Below are 17,054 nucleotides of genomic sequence, written 5' to 3'. Positions count from 1 at the left end.
AGACTTCTAGGGGGGACAGGCCCTTATGGGGGAGGGGATATTTTTGAGGCTGAGTGCAATTACTGGATATGGTGTATTTTTAAGGGGTGCTTTCGAACTTAGAACGTCTCTTCAAGATAAATCTGAAAAACTAAATCGTAACAAAGCATTAAATCTTACAAATTGTCGCCGATCAAAGTATAAAAATCGTTTTCATTGGGATTGACGATGCACGTGCAGAAATATATTTCCAATATTAGTCAATGAGCAAAGAGGAAGCAATCATTCGGCTCCTCATGGTCTGCTGCCAAAACAAAAACCAAATTAAAGGGAAAATAATTTTTGCATTTGCTACCACATGATTTTCTTATTGCCCTTTTATTTCACATTTTTTGTTTCACTTTATTTTTTCCCTCAAAATAATGCCTTGTTCTGTAAAATATTGTTATCAGCTAGAATACGGGACTTTAGCTGTCCCGTATGGAAGTTCCTCGGGACACAGGACAATTTTTGAAAATCCGGGACTGTTTCTTGAAATCCGGGACGTCTGGCAACCCAGGCAATAAGTGATAGCGATTTCAAAAATTGTTCATTTTCTAAATTGGACAACACTTCTTCCTGAATTTTGATTTTAAAAAAATAAATAAATTACTATTATTTTTACATGCAACAATAACACAAACATACTAAAACAATATTTTTTCTATGGTGCACTAAGAAATATACTGGATATGGAAAAGGATTCTCGTTAACACCTACCAGGACTTCTCATGAAACTGAAATGTAGAAAATATTAGTGGTATCTCCCAGTAACTAAACTGCTTGGTTCTAGTTAAGAAATTCATTATAAGGAAACTTTTAGTATAGGGAATTTGTTTTTTTTTTTTGCAGTTATTTAAATAAACATTACCAACTTTTTAGTTGACACTATGCATTTAAATATATTTAATTATCACTTATAGTATATGCAGTAAAACCTTGACTAACCAAAGTGATTGGGACCGGCCTCCTTTGGTCAATCGAAAATTCCGGATAAAAGCAGTATTTAAAAAGGGCTGCCAGGAAACAGCAAAAAAATTAACTCTGGCTTAAAGCATATACACATAACAAAATGCTACTACCTATGCTGTTTTTAAGTATATTACAAAAATTATAAACAAATTTATTCAGTAAATGTAACCTGAGTCAGAAAATGCAATGTACATTTAATTATGACATAATATAAGAAACTTTAAGCTTTATTGTGTATTGAAAAATAGTCATCTGTATTATTTATTCTATAACTTCAAAAGAAAAAAAAGTTAAAAAATAATTACTTGTTTGTGGAAAAATCAGAAGTGATAGAAATGCATAGATAATTTGCGGCTGCAGTAGAAATGCTTGCCAACCATGACCTTGAAGTGAAATTCAAATTAAAAAATAAAAATTCAGTAAAGAACAGTCTCAATTTGACAGATGCGTTCCAAGACCCCTCACAGAAATCAAAATTTCGCGTTGCGCAGAAGGGTTTGTGTACGATTTTTTTTATAAAACATACCCAATCATTTTAGACACTTGTAAATACCACTCAAGTTGTTTAAAACTCCTCCTAAACTACCTATTACTTGCTCGAACATAAAGAACTGAATTTACTGTTTTTTAAAAACAGCTGTATTATCCGATATAAAATACAGTTACGATGCATAAAATCTATGATCCATAGGAAAGAGAAATATAAAATAAAGCAGAATGCTATGTACAGTATGTAGTAATAAAATGCTGCACTATAATAGTACTGTACAATAGATACAGTAACTACATTTATAAATTAAAAAAATAAAGATGATGATGATTTATACTGCGCAACCAGATTGTAGCTCTACTATATTTCTAAATAAAATTTGTAATAAAATTTCTTTTATAACGTTTTTGTTTGTGGTAACACCCTTTTTTCTGATCTTTTAAATCCACAATAGAACAGCAGCTTACATTTTCATAATGCTTGCATTTTGCATAGACAAGGTTTTGCTCTGCTAACTTCAATATTGAAACTAAGCTCTAAACTTTTACAATTTCCTTTTCTTTATTTTAAATTGTGCATATAGAAGATTTACTCACACCTAATTGTCGTGCTACCTTCAACTCACTTTTTAGTAGTTCAAGCATATCGATAATCTTTTTCTTTTAACTGTCAGAAACTTCCTCTTTTTTTTCATCGCTGATAATCTTTTCATTTTGCTGATGAATCAGCGAGCTTAGGTTCCATTATATTTTATCAACTTTTATACTTAGAAAAAAAAAATGAATGAAAACTATGGAGTGGTAATTGTATTAGTAACAAAGCAATGCTTAGACTAGTACAGTTTGAAAACACCCAGTAATAGTAGATAATAACGAAGCTGATACTTATATTACTGGAGATTCCCTTCCAAAAATTTAAATGTTGTGGGCAAGAAATTGGAGTTAGTTCTAAAATTCGTTACTCATACCCTTCCCCCCTTTCGCTTAGGTCGATTTATGTTATAGTGCGAGTAAACTACAAACCTAACTTTAGTAAAATGAGGTTACAGTCCAAAGAGTTTCGGATAGTCGAGGTTCTATTGTACTATATTTTACATTACTCTGCATTTTGCAAGCGTAGATACATTGGAGTAATGGCCCTTCATTGATTAATTCTCCACCGGAAAATTTTCAACATTGAAGCACAAAAAAATGCAATTTTAGATTATTTTTGTTAATATTAAGGAAAGGAAGGAATTCATTCAGAGTCATAAATAAGGCAAAAAAATAACATTACTTCATTATTGTATTAAAGAGTTCTAATTGAAAAAAAAAAATCACAAGAATTATACAAAAATAATAAAAAGCACAATGAACCATATATGGAAGAACAACCTTTTTGTTTCAAATGCAACAAAGAAACATTAAAATATCACGAAAATGAAATATAACATACATTTACCAGAAGTTTAAAAGATACATTTTGTGCGTCTTTCAGTTTGAACAATATGTTACTGCTTAATTTTATAAAAAAAATTTCAAGTGAATTTATAATGATAATCACCATAAATTTCCAACAGAAATTCAGCATAAAACAAGTCAAGAATTAAAAATTGCGAAAATAAGAGCAAAGGTTCCAGTAGTAATCAAAATAAAACGGTGAAAAGCTCTGGGTAGTAACAGAATTAGCTGGTTCTCACTATCTTAACTTTTCTGAATCAAAAATGTATTGTTCATGGAATTGGATCGGAGGTAGCTGCCTAAGATTGGTTTGTTTAACGATATTTAAATATAGCACTATTGATACAATTGAAATTTCAGCCAATTAAAGAAGTGGCTGGGAAAACAGGTTTTTGAGTGTTTTTAACTTTTAATTTTTATGTTATGGGGAGTCAGTACCCTAAATGCTTTCAAAAACTCAATTTTTTTATTTTTATATATTTGGAAACTCCATTTCAATATGGAAGGATACAAACTTCTTGATCTTGCTCATATTAGAAGTTAAAATAAGCTTTAAAAAAAAAATTAAACCTATTTTGATGAGGTATGATTTTCCCCTTCAAATTGCAATATCTCGAAATGGTATTTTTGAAAATAAATGTTTCTTTTTCTCAGAAACTAAACTGTGTTAGGTTTTAAAATTTTAACCACCTATTCCATATGTCTAATTGCATATATTGAAGTAAATTTTTTCTCATATTTGAGAAACATTTTTTTTATAGAGCTGATTTCGTGTGTTGCAAAATGGCATTTTTTGAAAAAAATAGTGACTTACACATTAGAATTAAAAGAAAAAAATTTAACTTTTCTTTCTGTAAAATGTTACTTCAGTATAGAGAAAAGAGTCTACTTAAGGTACAGAAAAAATTTCATAATTGTATCTTTAATAGATATTCAGAAAAAGGCACATGAATCTGTGCAAATTAACATTGACGGTATACAGAGTACTGACTCCCCTTAATACTGCATGAAATGATAACTTTCAATAAAAAGGCTAAAAATAAGTAAATTACAATGCTTCATCCTGGACTTAACTGCCCCCCCCCCCCCACTCCCAAAAAAAGTGAATTTTATTTTTAGAAAATCTAGTTGTCAACTAAGAATTCATTTTCAGCCACCTTAAAAGTTATTGTACTGCACACATATAACCTAACTTCAGCTTTCCAGTCCAAAAGGCTATTTTATTTGTAAATGACAACAATTACAGAAAAAAAAGTATATATTATTTATTTGTTATTTTTTTTAAAATTTACTTTCTGCTTTAACCTGATTTACATCTGACTGGTTTATCTTCAGTTCCAATTCAGCTGTTTAAAAGGTCTTACTTTCTGTAATTTTAATTTATAAAAAAAAAAAAAAAAAAAAAAAAAAAAAAAAAACCTTCAATTTGCAAAATGCCAAAAATTACATTACAAATTTTAATAAAAAATTGAAAGCATTTATTAGAAAAATAATAAAGCAAATGGGTTTTTGGTGCTATATTACAACCTGTACCATGCTGGATTAAAATTTAAATATACAAAGTTGTCTGATTGCATATTTATCATTTTGGCAAAAGCATATAACTAAAGAAAATGAGCTTTATGTATTTTTGTCAATCATTAAAAATTATTAATCTTTTTATTTCCCTGATTAACAATTATCACAACTACTAGATAATTCCTGCTTGCTCTTGTATGTTCATAAAGCTACTAGGGCATATAAATGCATGTTTAAATGCATATATGTATCTTAGTATGCATAGTGTATCTTGTATGTATGCAAACATACATTTATACACACACAAATGACACATATTCCGGAATAAGTACTTACAAGAAACAATTATAAAGATGAAATGAGTTGAATATTAAATAATGCGACAACGAAGTGGTGAGTCAATTTTTCTAGTTATTATATAAAATATTTCCTGTCAAATTAAACAATTTGCTTTATGAAAGATGAAAGGAATAAAAGTTTTTACTAAGTAACATTGAACATACTTTGATCTACAATCACAAAATGCAAAAGCATGTGCCAAATACGAAAAATCATATACAGTAGCAATATGCTGATTTACATTGGCCAAGTAGCTATAAAATAGTAAACACTTCAAGGGACGTACAGTTTTTCAGAAATATTCTCAAAAACTCCTGATGCTGGCATTTAAAGAAATGGTTGGAAGATTGTCTAAAACGGATGTATTTTAAAAGGACAATCACGGTGTAAATATGGCATTTTACATAAAAATGATGAATGAAACATAAGTGGAAATATAAATTGGTAAAAGCCAAACCAACTTCCAAAACTTTTACTATCAAAAATTAAAATCTACAAAAATTTATAAATAAATATGTCCTGTGTAGATATTCGAAAGTAAAATCATCAATGAGATATGGAAACGAGCACCGTTGGTTCATTTAGTCGAAAGCGGCTTTCTTTGCTAATCCGGTGAGGCTGGATATTTCTGTGGGCTCCGATGGAGAAGGCTCGGATGTGGTCAGTCGGCTAAACTCGATTTCTTCTTGGGTGGATGAAATGGCATCTTCAAAAGAGTAATTAAATAAAATTACAAGGGAGCATTTATTCAGAAACCAGAATATAGCATATTACAGTCAACGCTCTATAGAACGACCTTCTATTACTGCGACCCTTCCTTTACGGCGAACCAAAGCATGAAGCTCCTTTTCCTATTCCATAAGTGCAATGTTATTTTAATGTCCATTAGAGCGTCCCAACTGAACCGTTCATTCCAATACAGCATCCAAAAATAAGTTTCAACTTTTGTATTATCCTCAGGGCTAACTATTCGAAAACTAATATTTAAACATTTTTTGCTTCTAAATGCGAAATATTTCCATTGAAAAGAATTATGTGTTGGTTTTGGATATAAAAAGTGATGAATAGCACACACAAATGGTAGACATTACAAATTATATATTTTTTTTTTTTGAAAAAGTCAAACAAGCGGCGAGCTTCTGCGCAATTGCAGCATAATTTTTTTAAAAACAAAAGAAATTAACATTTTTTTTTCAACTCATTTTGTTAGTTTCTTGATTCTCTTTTAAAACAAAGCGTAACTATGAGAAAACATTCATGCATTAAAAAAAAAAGACTAAATAACATGCAATACGTTATAGGGTCATTTCACGGTATTTGAGACATTTATGTAGTCCGTAACATGACCTTTTTTTGCCATAACTTTTCAATTTACTGTTTGATTTGCAAATTATTTTAATTTGAGTAGTGTTGGTAGGAAAAACACAAAATAAAATAATAAGCTAATCACACAGTAAATTAAAAAGTTATGGCAAAAAAGGTCATGTTACGGACTCTACATTAAACGTCTGAAATACAGTGAAATGCTTTATAACGACCTCTCCTCATAGTGACGGATTTGGGCGACAGGGGTCGTTATAACGAGCGTCGACTGTATTATCAAACCTTTAATTTTGAATGAGAGTAAAATTGGGGTGTCTATTTTAGTTTATCCTTCAATTTCTCCGACTTTTCTAGGTTTTCCTTAAATTTTTTGATACCAATAACACAAAATCAAAATCATTTTAGAATTGCACTTTACAGGTCTAAGATAATCATAATAGCCAAAATCTATGATCTGCAAGGTTGCCAACTGCTCCTTTTGCGGAGTTGCTCCACAAAAATAGCGAAACTCAGCAAAGAAGTTATTTTACTCTGCATTTCCTGCTTGGTCTTTATTCGGACCAGACTAAACCAAAATTTCAATAACATAAAATTTATTTTTACTATATTTTGCTAGTTTATTAGGCATGTCAACATAAAATTAAACCCTTATACTCAAAACATGACAGTGTTTAAAATGCATAGTGTTTAAAGTTAAAGGGTTAAAGTGGTTTTAGTGTCATTAATTTAAAAATAGTTATTATGCTAGTGCTTAAAATGGTTATCAAAGCTCAAAAACAATTTCAGATAAGAGGTTTAATTTTTTTTTATTGATTTTTATACAAAATACTGAGCTGCTCCTCAAAATTTGAAAATGCTCCTCAAAATCACCACAGATGCTCCTCAAATTGTTTCTCCAAGGTTGGCATCCCTGGATCCAAATACCACTCTGACATCACCAACAATAAAACTTGCTATAGCAGACGAGACAACATTATTTCATTGTAAAAGCACCTAAAATTCCAATAATTCCATTCAAAAGGGGAGTGGTTTCTCAATTTTTCTTTAAACTTAAAAGCTCTAAATCGTAAAATACAAATTCACATCTATCCACCTATGATTCTTTTACCCCAAAATTAGTCCTACTCAAACCCCCTAGCCCTGGATTTAACTCCTACGGGCTTTAAACCCATGCGTTGATGCTTAAGAAAGTAATCATTATGTTGTCCAGAAATTTAAATTCCGAACAAGGCTTTTGTAATGGCACTTGCCTATCACTTACTGACACTGAAGATGAAAATTTAATAAGTGCAAAAATTGTGTGGATAAGCAATTGTAGTGATGTTTTGTTTTCTTTCTTTCTTTTTGAGAAGGATTAAACTAGCTACCAGTGATGCAAATCGTCTATTCACACTCAACTCTGCAGCCAATTCTAACTTACGTGAAAACTTTCAACAAATCAATCATCAAACATTTTTTTTCTCAAAGATATCTATTTGAACATGCTAATTTAATGACAAAACTTTGGGAATGAGGCGGGGGGTCTTTTAGTTATTAGTAACTAACGATATAACTCAAGCAAAAATAAAATTAAATCAGTGATTCAACATTTAATTTTTTGACAATTAACTCACATAAAAAGCATGAAATTTTACTTGAAAAACTTCAGTTTACGATTTTAAGAAAAATAAAAAGAAATTTCCTTTACTTGCTTCATAATAAAATGTAGTAAGTATCGAAAATGAAAAAAAAATAGAAAGCAAATATCGGATGTGCTTTTTAAGATGAAGGCACCAGAGGCATAAAAAGACGAAATAATTTTTTTTAAATTGAAATACAATAATTTTATAATTGCATTTTAGCAGGGCTACTCAATGAATATTATAAATAATTGAATGGCTGGTGGGAAAAGCGTTGTATGTTGAAAACAACTTTTCACTACAGTCAAAAATCAAATCTGCTTAGTGCAATTACAAAGCAGGCCATAGAAAGCAACATACAATATATTTTTCCATTTAATTACTACAGTAGGCGCCGCTTAATGTGATCACAGTTAATGTTATCATTCGCTTTATGTTATCAGAATCACGAAGTCCCGGAACACTTGTATGTTAACACACGTTAAAAAGGTCGGATGTTGTAATCAGCGTCTTCGTTTATTGTTATCACTTTTTCATAAACTTTCAATTTTTCCCCCGTTTTTGTTCCTCAATTAACAGAAATACAGTCAAACCCTGACAAGACTAACTTTCTGTGTAGCATTTTTTTGATTTTCAACAGCAGTTCAAAATTTTTCTAGGAATGAAGCTACAGAAAGTTCGCCCCCAATGACCACAGACTCCCCCTATGAAAACTTTCTTTTGCACCTAAAAAAAATTCAGTCGCAAGACATGGCATTGATGTAGGACCTCCATTGTTACCATTACTTTGTAAACTATTAAAGAATTGTGTCGAGATTGAAAGCAAAGCGAAGTGAAATTAAAATTTAAACAACGAGCAAAACCATGCTGGGAAAGATAGAAAAGCTGAATATGCTTTGAAACTGGTTTACGAATGTCAAGGAAAACGGTCCTATTTTACTTCACCTATTACTATGTGATTAGAAATTGCATAATTTAGCTTTAACTTTTTATAATTCAGATATTTCCATTCTGTTAATTTAATAATTTATAATTGAAAACTGCGTTCAGTTGAGTAATTGTGATTTTAATTTGAGGTTGCCAAAATGAATGCCCCTTAATTGGAAAAAAATCATTACTTTGTGTCTCCTGGATTCTTTTCGGTTATTGTTATCAAATTGTATTTGACCCAAAGTGATCACATTAAGCGTCACCTACTATATCTTATTTCCCATTGCAAGGAAGCCCGAAACAGGTTTTCAACATACAATATTCTTCCATAAATTATGAACACTTTATTTACAAGGCCAATGCCAACTAGCACATTCTGTGACCACATAAACGGACTAAAAACACAGGTGATTTATTCTCTAGACTATATTTATCCTTTTTATACTAAAAAAATGTTGAAAACCAAAATAAGTTTTCCTGCCCCTCATTCAATTATCGACATAATTGCCCAAAATTTGTAACTTTGGGGGTCAAGAGATACATCATAACAAAAAATACCAGATTTCCGATGCATGGGCAGGAGACAATCACCCCGACAATGAATATGTTTTAAGCATTAACCTCTTCCCGCTTGCCCCCGTGAAAATGCTGTGCTGGGGTGTGCAATATTAACGCGACGAAACTATTAAAACCAATTAATTTATTTTGCCCAGAATACATTTTATTTCTCTCTTTATACACTAGATGGTAGCACCAGTCCATTTTAAATGTAACTGCAGAGATGAAGAAAGGAAATTTGGTACTAACTTACCAGACTATGACGTTGGCCTCTATCTCAAGCTTTGAAATTTACCACACAAGAAAAATTTACTTATTTTTACTTATATTACACAAAAGATTAATAAAATTCTTTTTTAATGTTTAAAAGACATATTTCTTAAAATTTTTGCTGCTTGCTTGGGCTTGTTTGTTGACTTTTCATAAAAATTTAAATTTTTTAAAAATTTCAATCTAAAAAATATTGAAAATGAAAAATTGAATGCACATGTTGTTCATATACTTATTTTTATATCATTTTCTTAAATTTAAAAAAAAAAAAAACACTTTTATGACCGTTTTCTTGAAAATTATCCGATTGTTAAGGGGTTAAGAATGAAAAAGTTTAAAATATAATAGTACCTGACTGGGCAGGATAATACTTGTGTGAAGGTGCATATAAAGCAAGTAAAGCAATAGTGTATAAATTCCACATTCCGTATACACCAGTAAAAAATGCAGACGTATATTCAACATTGATGTTATCATCCCACTTCCAACGACCTTCACTGACCTAAAATACACATTTGCAACATCAATAATAAAATACTTTATGAAATGAATAGTAAAATATTTGAATAAGGTATGGAGAAAAGTCACTTTTAAAAACATGTATCGCAGGACTGCAAAGAAGAGGATAAGTTAATTTCTTGGTTGCATGAATACCCTTTTCAGTAATGTCTAATATATGTCTAGGAAGCATATTTGATTGAAGTAAAGTAATAGAGCGGGGATATCCCTGGCCTATTCAAACTTTTAAACTTTGGAGAACTTTCTGAGCTTATCGTTTTCTTGAAAGAACTATTTGATTAAGATCAGGAAGAGTAGCATATCAAAGCTTTATCCTACTCAAATTTGCAAAAACATTATATCGATAGAAGAGGCCATATATTTTCTACATATAACATGACAACACAAGATGAAATACAATTGAAATAAAAATAAAATATCTAATAGTAAGATGAAAAAAATAAGTTTATAAAATAAATTTAAAGCATATGTCTGACACATGCTGATAAAGTTTTTAGTCTTATACATTTTAGTGTCATTAATTTGAGTCCGGATTTACAAAAAAAAAAAAAAAAAACCTATTGTCACAAAGAAATCCGCCCTGTGTCTTTCTTTCTAAATGTTCTTTTACTTTTAGGTATACATTAGGTGAAATTAAAGTATTTTTAATTTCTGTGATACATATAGCATTACTGTTTACATTATTGATAACTATTTGATTTACTTAAACATTATTTGTAACAGAAGGGGTCTACAAATTTTATGCAAGAGTTGCCCACACTGACAAAGAGATATGGGCTAGATGAGGTTTAAAAAAAGATTAATATCATCCAATTACATAACTAGCTTAACAAATGACTTTTTATCTCATTTATTTATTATGTACTAGCTGCTTTGCACGATCTACCTCGAAAATAAAAGTTATGTCAAGTGACACGAGTTCAACAATCAGGCTTCAATTAGGGGGGAAAAAATGCTGCAAAATTTCCTGTCAAAATTCATCATTCTTAAGAATGAAAACGGCAAATCAAGAAAATCTCTAATAAATTAAACGCAACCTTCTATAAATACACCTAAAATCCTAAAAAAAAAAAGATAAATCTCAAAATAATAATCAAAAAGGGTAATTTTTACCTCAAAACAAAAACAAAATTTTATTTAGGCACAGTTGAGGAAAAAAAGTGGCAACCTTCTGAATGGTTTTATTTAAAATGAGATCGCGCAAACGATAATTTTCCGACATGAATTTCTGTTCCATTAGGCTTAAATATGTTTTTAAAAAAATTTCCGGTGATTATACAGTTTTTGTTTTTTGGAAATTCGAAGAAACTAATTCGATTTCAGGGGAATTTTTTTTTTGTAGGTTTTCGAATGATGCTAAATTTGAACTGATCGGATGACTATTTCGAGTAGAAAGAGCCATTTAATGCTATTTTTGGGCCTTAAAATTAAAATTTGAACAGTTTAGTTACTTATTTGGCACTTGAAAACCCCTTGTTCCTTTTCAGGTGCCCAAGTACCTCCCTGCTGAAATCCGACGTAAACTGTAGGATTTGTATACGGAACATACACACACACATATATACACATATATTCTTTGTTTTATTTATATACATTGAAAAGGGAAGAAATAACACAATTAAACAAAATAGCAACAAAATCGAAAACAAATTTCTAGAAATAAATTCCACTTTGAAAAATAAGTAAAACATAATTTTATAGAAGAGAGCTCTTCAATTATCCAAACTGCATTTAGAGTTTCAAAAGAAAACAAACTTTCTAAATTTTTAAAAGAAATCTAAATCTTATTTTAATTGAGCATTTTTTCCACTTTTGTAAGCAAGCTAGATAGATGTACAATGTGGATCATATGTAGCTGATGGGAATTAGGTTGGCAACCCCTGCACTACAGGATATTAGCTTATCCAAGGGGGAAAAAAGGAGATTCACATGTAAAAAATAACAAGATAGTGTTTAACAAATGTCTTATTCTCTGTAATCTCACTATAGCACTTAAACCAGGTTAAATGGAATTTCAATATATACAAAATAAAACTAATGCACCCTTAAATACGTAAAAGGACAATTCTCGAAAAAATGTCCCGTGCGCAATGCTAAGTTTTTTATGTTATTCAAGTAATTATTAATTAAATATGGGATTAACTGTTATGCTTTGATAGTATATTAAAGCATGTATTATTCCCCAACAGCATTACTTTTTTAAGGTTTTGGTTTGCTGGAAAAAATAAAAAACTTAGCGCTACGCACGGGACATTTTTTCGAGAATCGCCCAAAAGAAATTATTCATTATTTTATTTCTCAAATGTCGAGTCAATTGACCATTAGGTGCCGCAAACGAAATTTATCCAATGTGTTTCTAGTAGGATATTGTGTGACCAATTCAATCTGAGAATTAATTTGATTTGTCTTTTTCCTAAAAGTGTTTTCAAGTTATAAGTCTCAAGCTTTTATTTAGATAATTGATAATAATTTTTTTTTAAACATGACTACGAAAAGACTATTTGATACAGTCTAATAGCTTACCAAGAAAAAAGTAACAAGGTAGCACAAAACAACTCATTTGTTCAAATATTTTTGAGAGCACTTGTTTCAGGAGAAAAGTAGCAAGCCTCAAATTTCTTTTCATAAAAGAAAGATCTAAGTATATATTTAATTAAAAAAATGAGTGGATTTAGTGCCTCTTCAGTTTTTAAATTATCTAAATAATTTTCAACTATTCACAATAAAAATTAAAGTATAGAAAATAAGGATCTCATGTAAACTAAATGTTAAGAATTATATTACAGCTACAAAACCTAAAATAGGATTTCAAGAAATCGGGAATTCCTTTTTCCTTTAGAAAAAGTGCTTTACTGTTTTGAAAACGGGATCTTTGGAATCATGATTTTTATTTGTTGAAAATGTTTGACTAAGTATAAAATTTACTGTAAGGTATCTTACTTGGCCAACAATGAAGGATATGACTGTGAGTGCTGCACACAAAACAGTAGTCATCATCAAAAATTTGAATCGATATATGATACCCTGTAAAAGAAATATATAAACATTAATTTTCTTGTACAAGAAACTACAGTAGACTCATGATTAACTGGTCAGATTTCATTTAGGTGCGAAAAATTAAAATCAAAAAACAATTTGTGAAAAAATTGCTAAGTTCATAATTCTGTTTAATAATTACAAAAAAACTTAAAAAGAATCACATTCTCTTCTCAACTAGAAAATAAGAAAGACGGTTAACCACAATGACGACTTCAGCACTGATGACAATGACATTCCTGTCATATCATTTAAAGAAGAACCATCTATACTATTAAAATCTGCACGCATCTGTCTGTGCATGCGTGTTCACAACCCTATCTCCTCTGGACTGACAACTTCTAACAGGCCAATACTGTAACCGTTGGATAGAGAACATCCAGGGGAAGTCATTTCGGCCCACCTCACTCTTCTAAACCTTAAGGAGCCAGACATTCATGGGTAAAAGGATTAAAAGCATCAATTGCTGTCCCTCGCAGACGATGAAAGAGAGTTGGAGAGAGAAGCGAGCAGGGGGCAGAGCCCCCTAGTTAAAAATGACATTATAATGTGTGGAACAAAAGGCATTGCTTCCTCTGTGTGATGCTTTTAATAAAATGCCAAAATTATGCATCAAGTCTAACTTTCACCCTTCTACTGAGAGAAAGAAAAAAAAATGAATGAACTTTTTAACACCCCCCCCCCTACAATGGTAAATCAACCTCTTGAATAAATTTATTTTCTGAGGAAATACTGGTTTTAATAATTGTTTTTATTTGCTTTGAGCAAATTTTCAAAATGCATTCATCAAGTTTATATAGAGGTGCATTTTGACGGTCAAAAGGTAGGAAAAGCAGGATATTTTCGCAAAAAAATAGGAAAAGTAGAACACTTTTATAAAAAAGTAGGAAAATGTAGGTCCAGTATTTTAATGCAAAGATAAGAAATTTTCAAAAAAAAAAAAAAATCAGAATTAATTGAATAATATTTTTCATAAAAAACTTTCCTTCCATATTTTTAACTCCCCAGTACATATCTTACATGCAAAATATATAAATAAATGAACAAACAAAATAGAAAGCATCATTATATTTAACTGGAGTACTATATACACTTTTTTTAGGTTCAGTCAACTTCTTAAGCCAGTTATTAAAAATTATATTTATTTGAAGATTTTTTTTTCATAAGCATGAAATCAAAAGATATATACAATAATGACGTAGAAGCAATATTAGATTGTCGTCTCCAGAAACTTCAAATTATAAGTAAAACTTACAATTTTTTAAAGCTGTTGGTGCATAAAGCTTTGTTATTTTAATTTTGTTATTTTTTTAAATAATAAAATTGTTTATGATGAATAGATGAAGCATCATTTATAAGCATAGAATCAAAAGACGTGAAAAAAATCTATAATAGATTTTTTTCATTCTCTGCTGTAACCAAATTACCATATGTCAAATTTGGGACAGTTAATTAGGATTCTACAGTGTTTATTTCATTATAAAATTTCTTTATTACACACTAGTGGCACCCGAACGGCTTCACCCGTAATAGAGAAATTAAAGGTCTTTTGGTTTGCCTGTATATTTACAAATAATGTATGGTGAATTTTCTCGCCAATTGGCTTGTACCGACATTACAGTTCCACGTTATGGTAATTTCGTATCTCGCCAATTGGCTTGTGCCCATGTTACGGTTCCACATTATGATAATTTCGTAATTTATGATAGTTTTTTTCTTAAAATCGGAATAGAAAAAGAACCACATCAAATTTTTGAAAAATCGCTTCGAGGTGAACACACCCCCATGCTACAAACTAACTTTGTGCCAAATTTCATGAAAATCGGGCCGAACGGTCTAGGTGCTATGCGCGTCACAGACATCCAGACAGAGAGACTTTCAGCTTTATTATTAGTAAAGATGACACAGATTTATTTTTAAACAGCGAACCAAGTACCTCATAATACATTCTTCTGGTGCTACTCATAGTAGGTAGTGTGTTTCTCTTAAAACCAATGTTTTTAAAAACCTTGAACACTAAATGGCACAGGAAAAAGAAATAAATGCAGGCTGATATTGCAGCTAAAATGATGAAACCAAGCTAATGTACTATTAAGGATAAATAAAATGTTAATTTAATTAATGAATCAAAACCTTAGCATAACTTAATATTATATTTTCTCAATACATAAACTATGAAATTAAGTTTACAAAACAAAGTTTCAAAATATTTTCAAGCTTAATGAAGGATACAGATAAATTTGATCCAGCTTTAGAAGTCCATATGCTGAAAAAGGGATTCTTCAATTGTACACCTCTGAAAAACAAATGACTGCATATTATTGGTTATTACGGAATAACATTAAGTAGCATAAAAATGAAGTGTGCAAACTTAACATGCAAGTATTCTTACATGTGTTTGAAATACTAACACAGCTGAAACTTAACTTATAATTTGTTACATCTTTTACTGAGAAAAAAACCAAGGGAATACATCCATGAAGAATATGTTAAAAAGTTTTACATAAGAACTGTTTGGGGTAGGGAACATTGCTCTAAAAGAAATTGAGCTTTTCACCATTAGATTACTTCTTATAATCTGCTTAGACCTGCTTTATTTTTATTAATGGTGGTTTAAATGATTAGTAGTTTTATGGTTCAGATAATGCGTTGTTTATATTTTTCAACAAAGTTTATGTTTTGAAGCAATGGTTTTACATTAAAAAAAAATAAATTGAATTCATTTATTTTATATCAAAACTTAAAAGCAAAAATGAAAAAAAAAAAAAATAATAACAATTTCTAGAAAAAGAGAAAAAGTTGTACAAAGGCAAGAACATATCTTTTTTTTTTTGCTGAGTTAACTTCCCTCAACAATTGCTTAAGACAATACAGTTTTTTATAGCTGTTAAATAATAAATGTGAAAAAACAAAATTAATGTATAAATACTTATCTTTTTTTTTATTTTGCTTTTGCGTGCTTAATTCTTTTTGCCAAAATATAAAATACATAATATGAAAGTTTTTCTATGTGTTAATGTTCCTTCACAATTAAAAAAAAAAAAAAACCTTTAAAGATAAAATTTCTCCAAACTTGAAAAGCACTATGAAATCTAGCACAGTGAAATCCTGTTACAACAATCTTTAAGGGACTGCAAATTTTTTTTTTCATTGCAATGGGAATTTCTTATAATAGCATTCAAACAATGTACTAGAAATTAAATCAGGACTAAAATTTTATTTTGTTGAAACTGAAATTTTGGTGTATTGGTATTTTTTGTAACAGGATTTCACTGTATTACTGGCAAAAGTTATATTAATTATTGGAGCTGTACACATTTGTAATAAAATCTGTCACTTTCAGTGTGCTGTATGAGCCTCTTTAGCATATTATTTGAAAATGATCACAAGTTTTTAGCAGCGCTAAACAAATTTATATTATCTGACCCACATATAAATAGGAAACTACTATACTTTCTATATTCTTATTAGAAACAAAATATTCCTTTTATCAAAAAATGAAAGTTTTGCCTGACGTAAGCGACTTCAATTTTGTTTTTTCTAGCCGACAGCATTATAAGAGTAAATTTTGGAATAATCCAAAACAGTATATTATCACCAATAGAAGACAATAATATGCTATATTAAAGGTAAAAAGTCAGTGAACCACATTACTGCAAAAGGACATTATTAAGGCCCTACAAATTCCTAGCACCAGGTCGGTTGGACGACTGAAAAATCTAGTTCTTTCAAAAGCCAGGTTACACCGAGTTTTCCCATAAACTTTGAGAAATGAGTTGTTCTGCACCTAAAATTTTTCCTGGTTCTGATGTTTTTACATTTTTTTATAGATCTTGACTCTTGAGGCATGATTAATTTTATCATAATCAAAATAAAATGTTATTTTCATTGTGATGTCAAAAAATTGGCTGAAAGACAGCTTAAGACAGCAGAAAATGATGATCTGTACTTAGAATGCAAGACTTCTAAATTTAACAATATAGTATTAATGAAATAAGTTATTAATTGCAAAATTTATGACTC

General features: G+C 30.0%; 1 protein-coding gene across 1 annotated transcript in view; it reads right to left on the bottom strand.

Moving 5' to 3' along the window:
• Positions 1-5,306: 5,306 nt before the first annotated feature.
• The window catches only part of LOC129230630 (protein wntless-like), a 47,777-nt gene continuing 36,029 nt past the window's right edge, over positions 5,307-17,054 (bottom strand). Inside the window, exons 9-13 of the mRNA XM_054865045.1 lie at positions 15,264-15,327; positions 14,968-15,111; positions 12,936-13,019; positions 9,828-9,978; positions 5,307-5,482 (exon numbers count right to left, since the gene is read on the bottom strand). Of these exons, the coding sequence (XP_054721020.1) occupies positions 5,358-5,482; positions 9,828-9,978; positions 12,936-13,019; positions 14,968-15,111; positions 15,264-15,327 (568 nt within the window). The 3' untranslated portion in view covers positions 5,307-5,357. The remainder of the gene's footprint in view (positions 5,483-9,827; positions 9,979-12,935; positions 13,020-14,967; positions 15,112-15,263; positions 15,328-17,054) is intronic.

This window comes from Uloborus diversus, chromosome 9, assembly GCF_026930045.1.
Source record: "Uloborus diversus isolate 005 chromosome 9, Udiv.v.3.1, whole genome shotgun sequence".
NCBI lineage: Eukaryota > Metazoa > Arthropoda > Arachnida > Araneae > Uloboridae > Uloborus > Uloborus diversus.
Note: the sequence above shows the minus strand (reverse complement) of the source record. Positions and strands in the feature narration are given on the sequence as shown.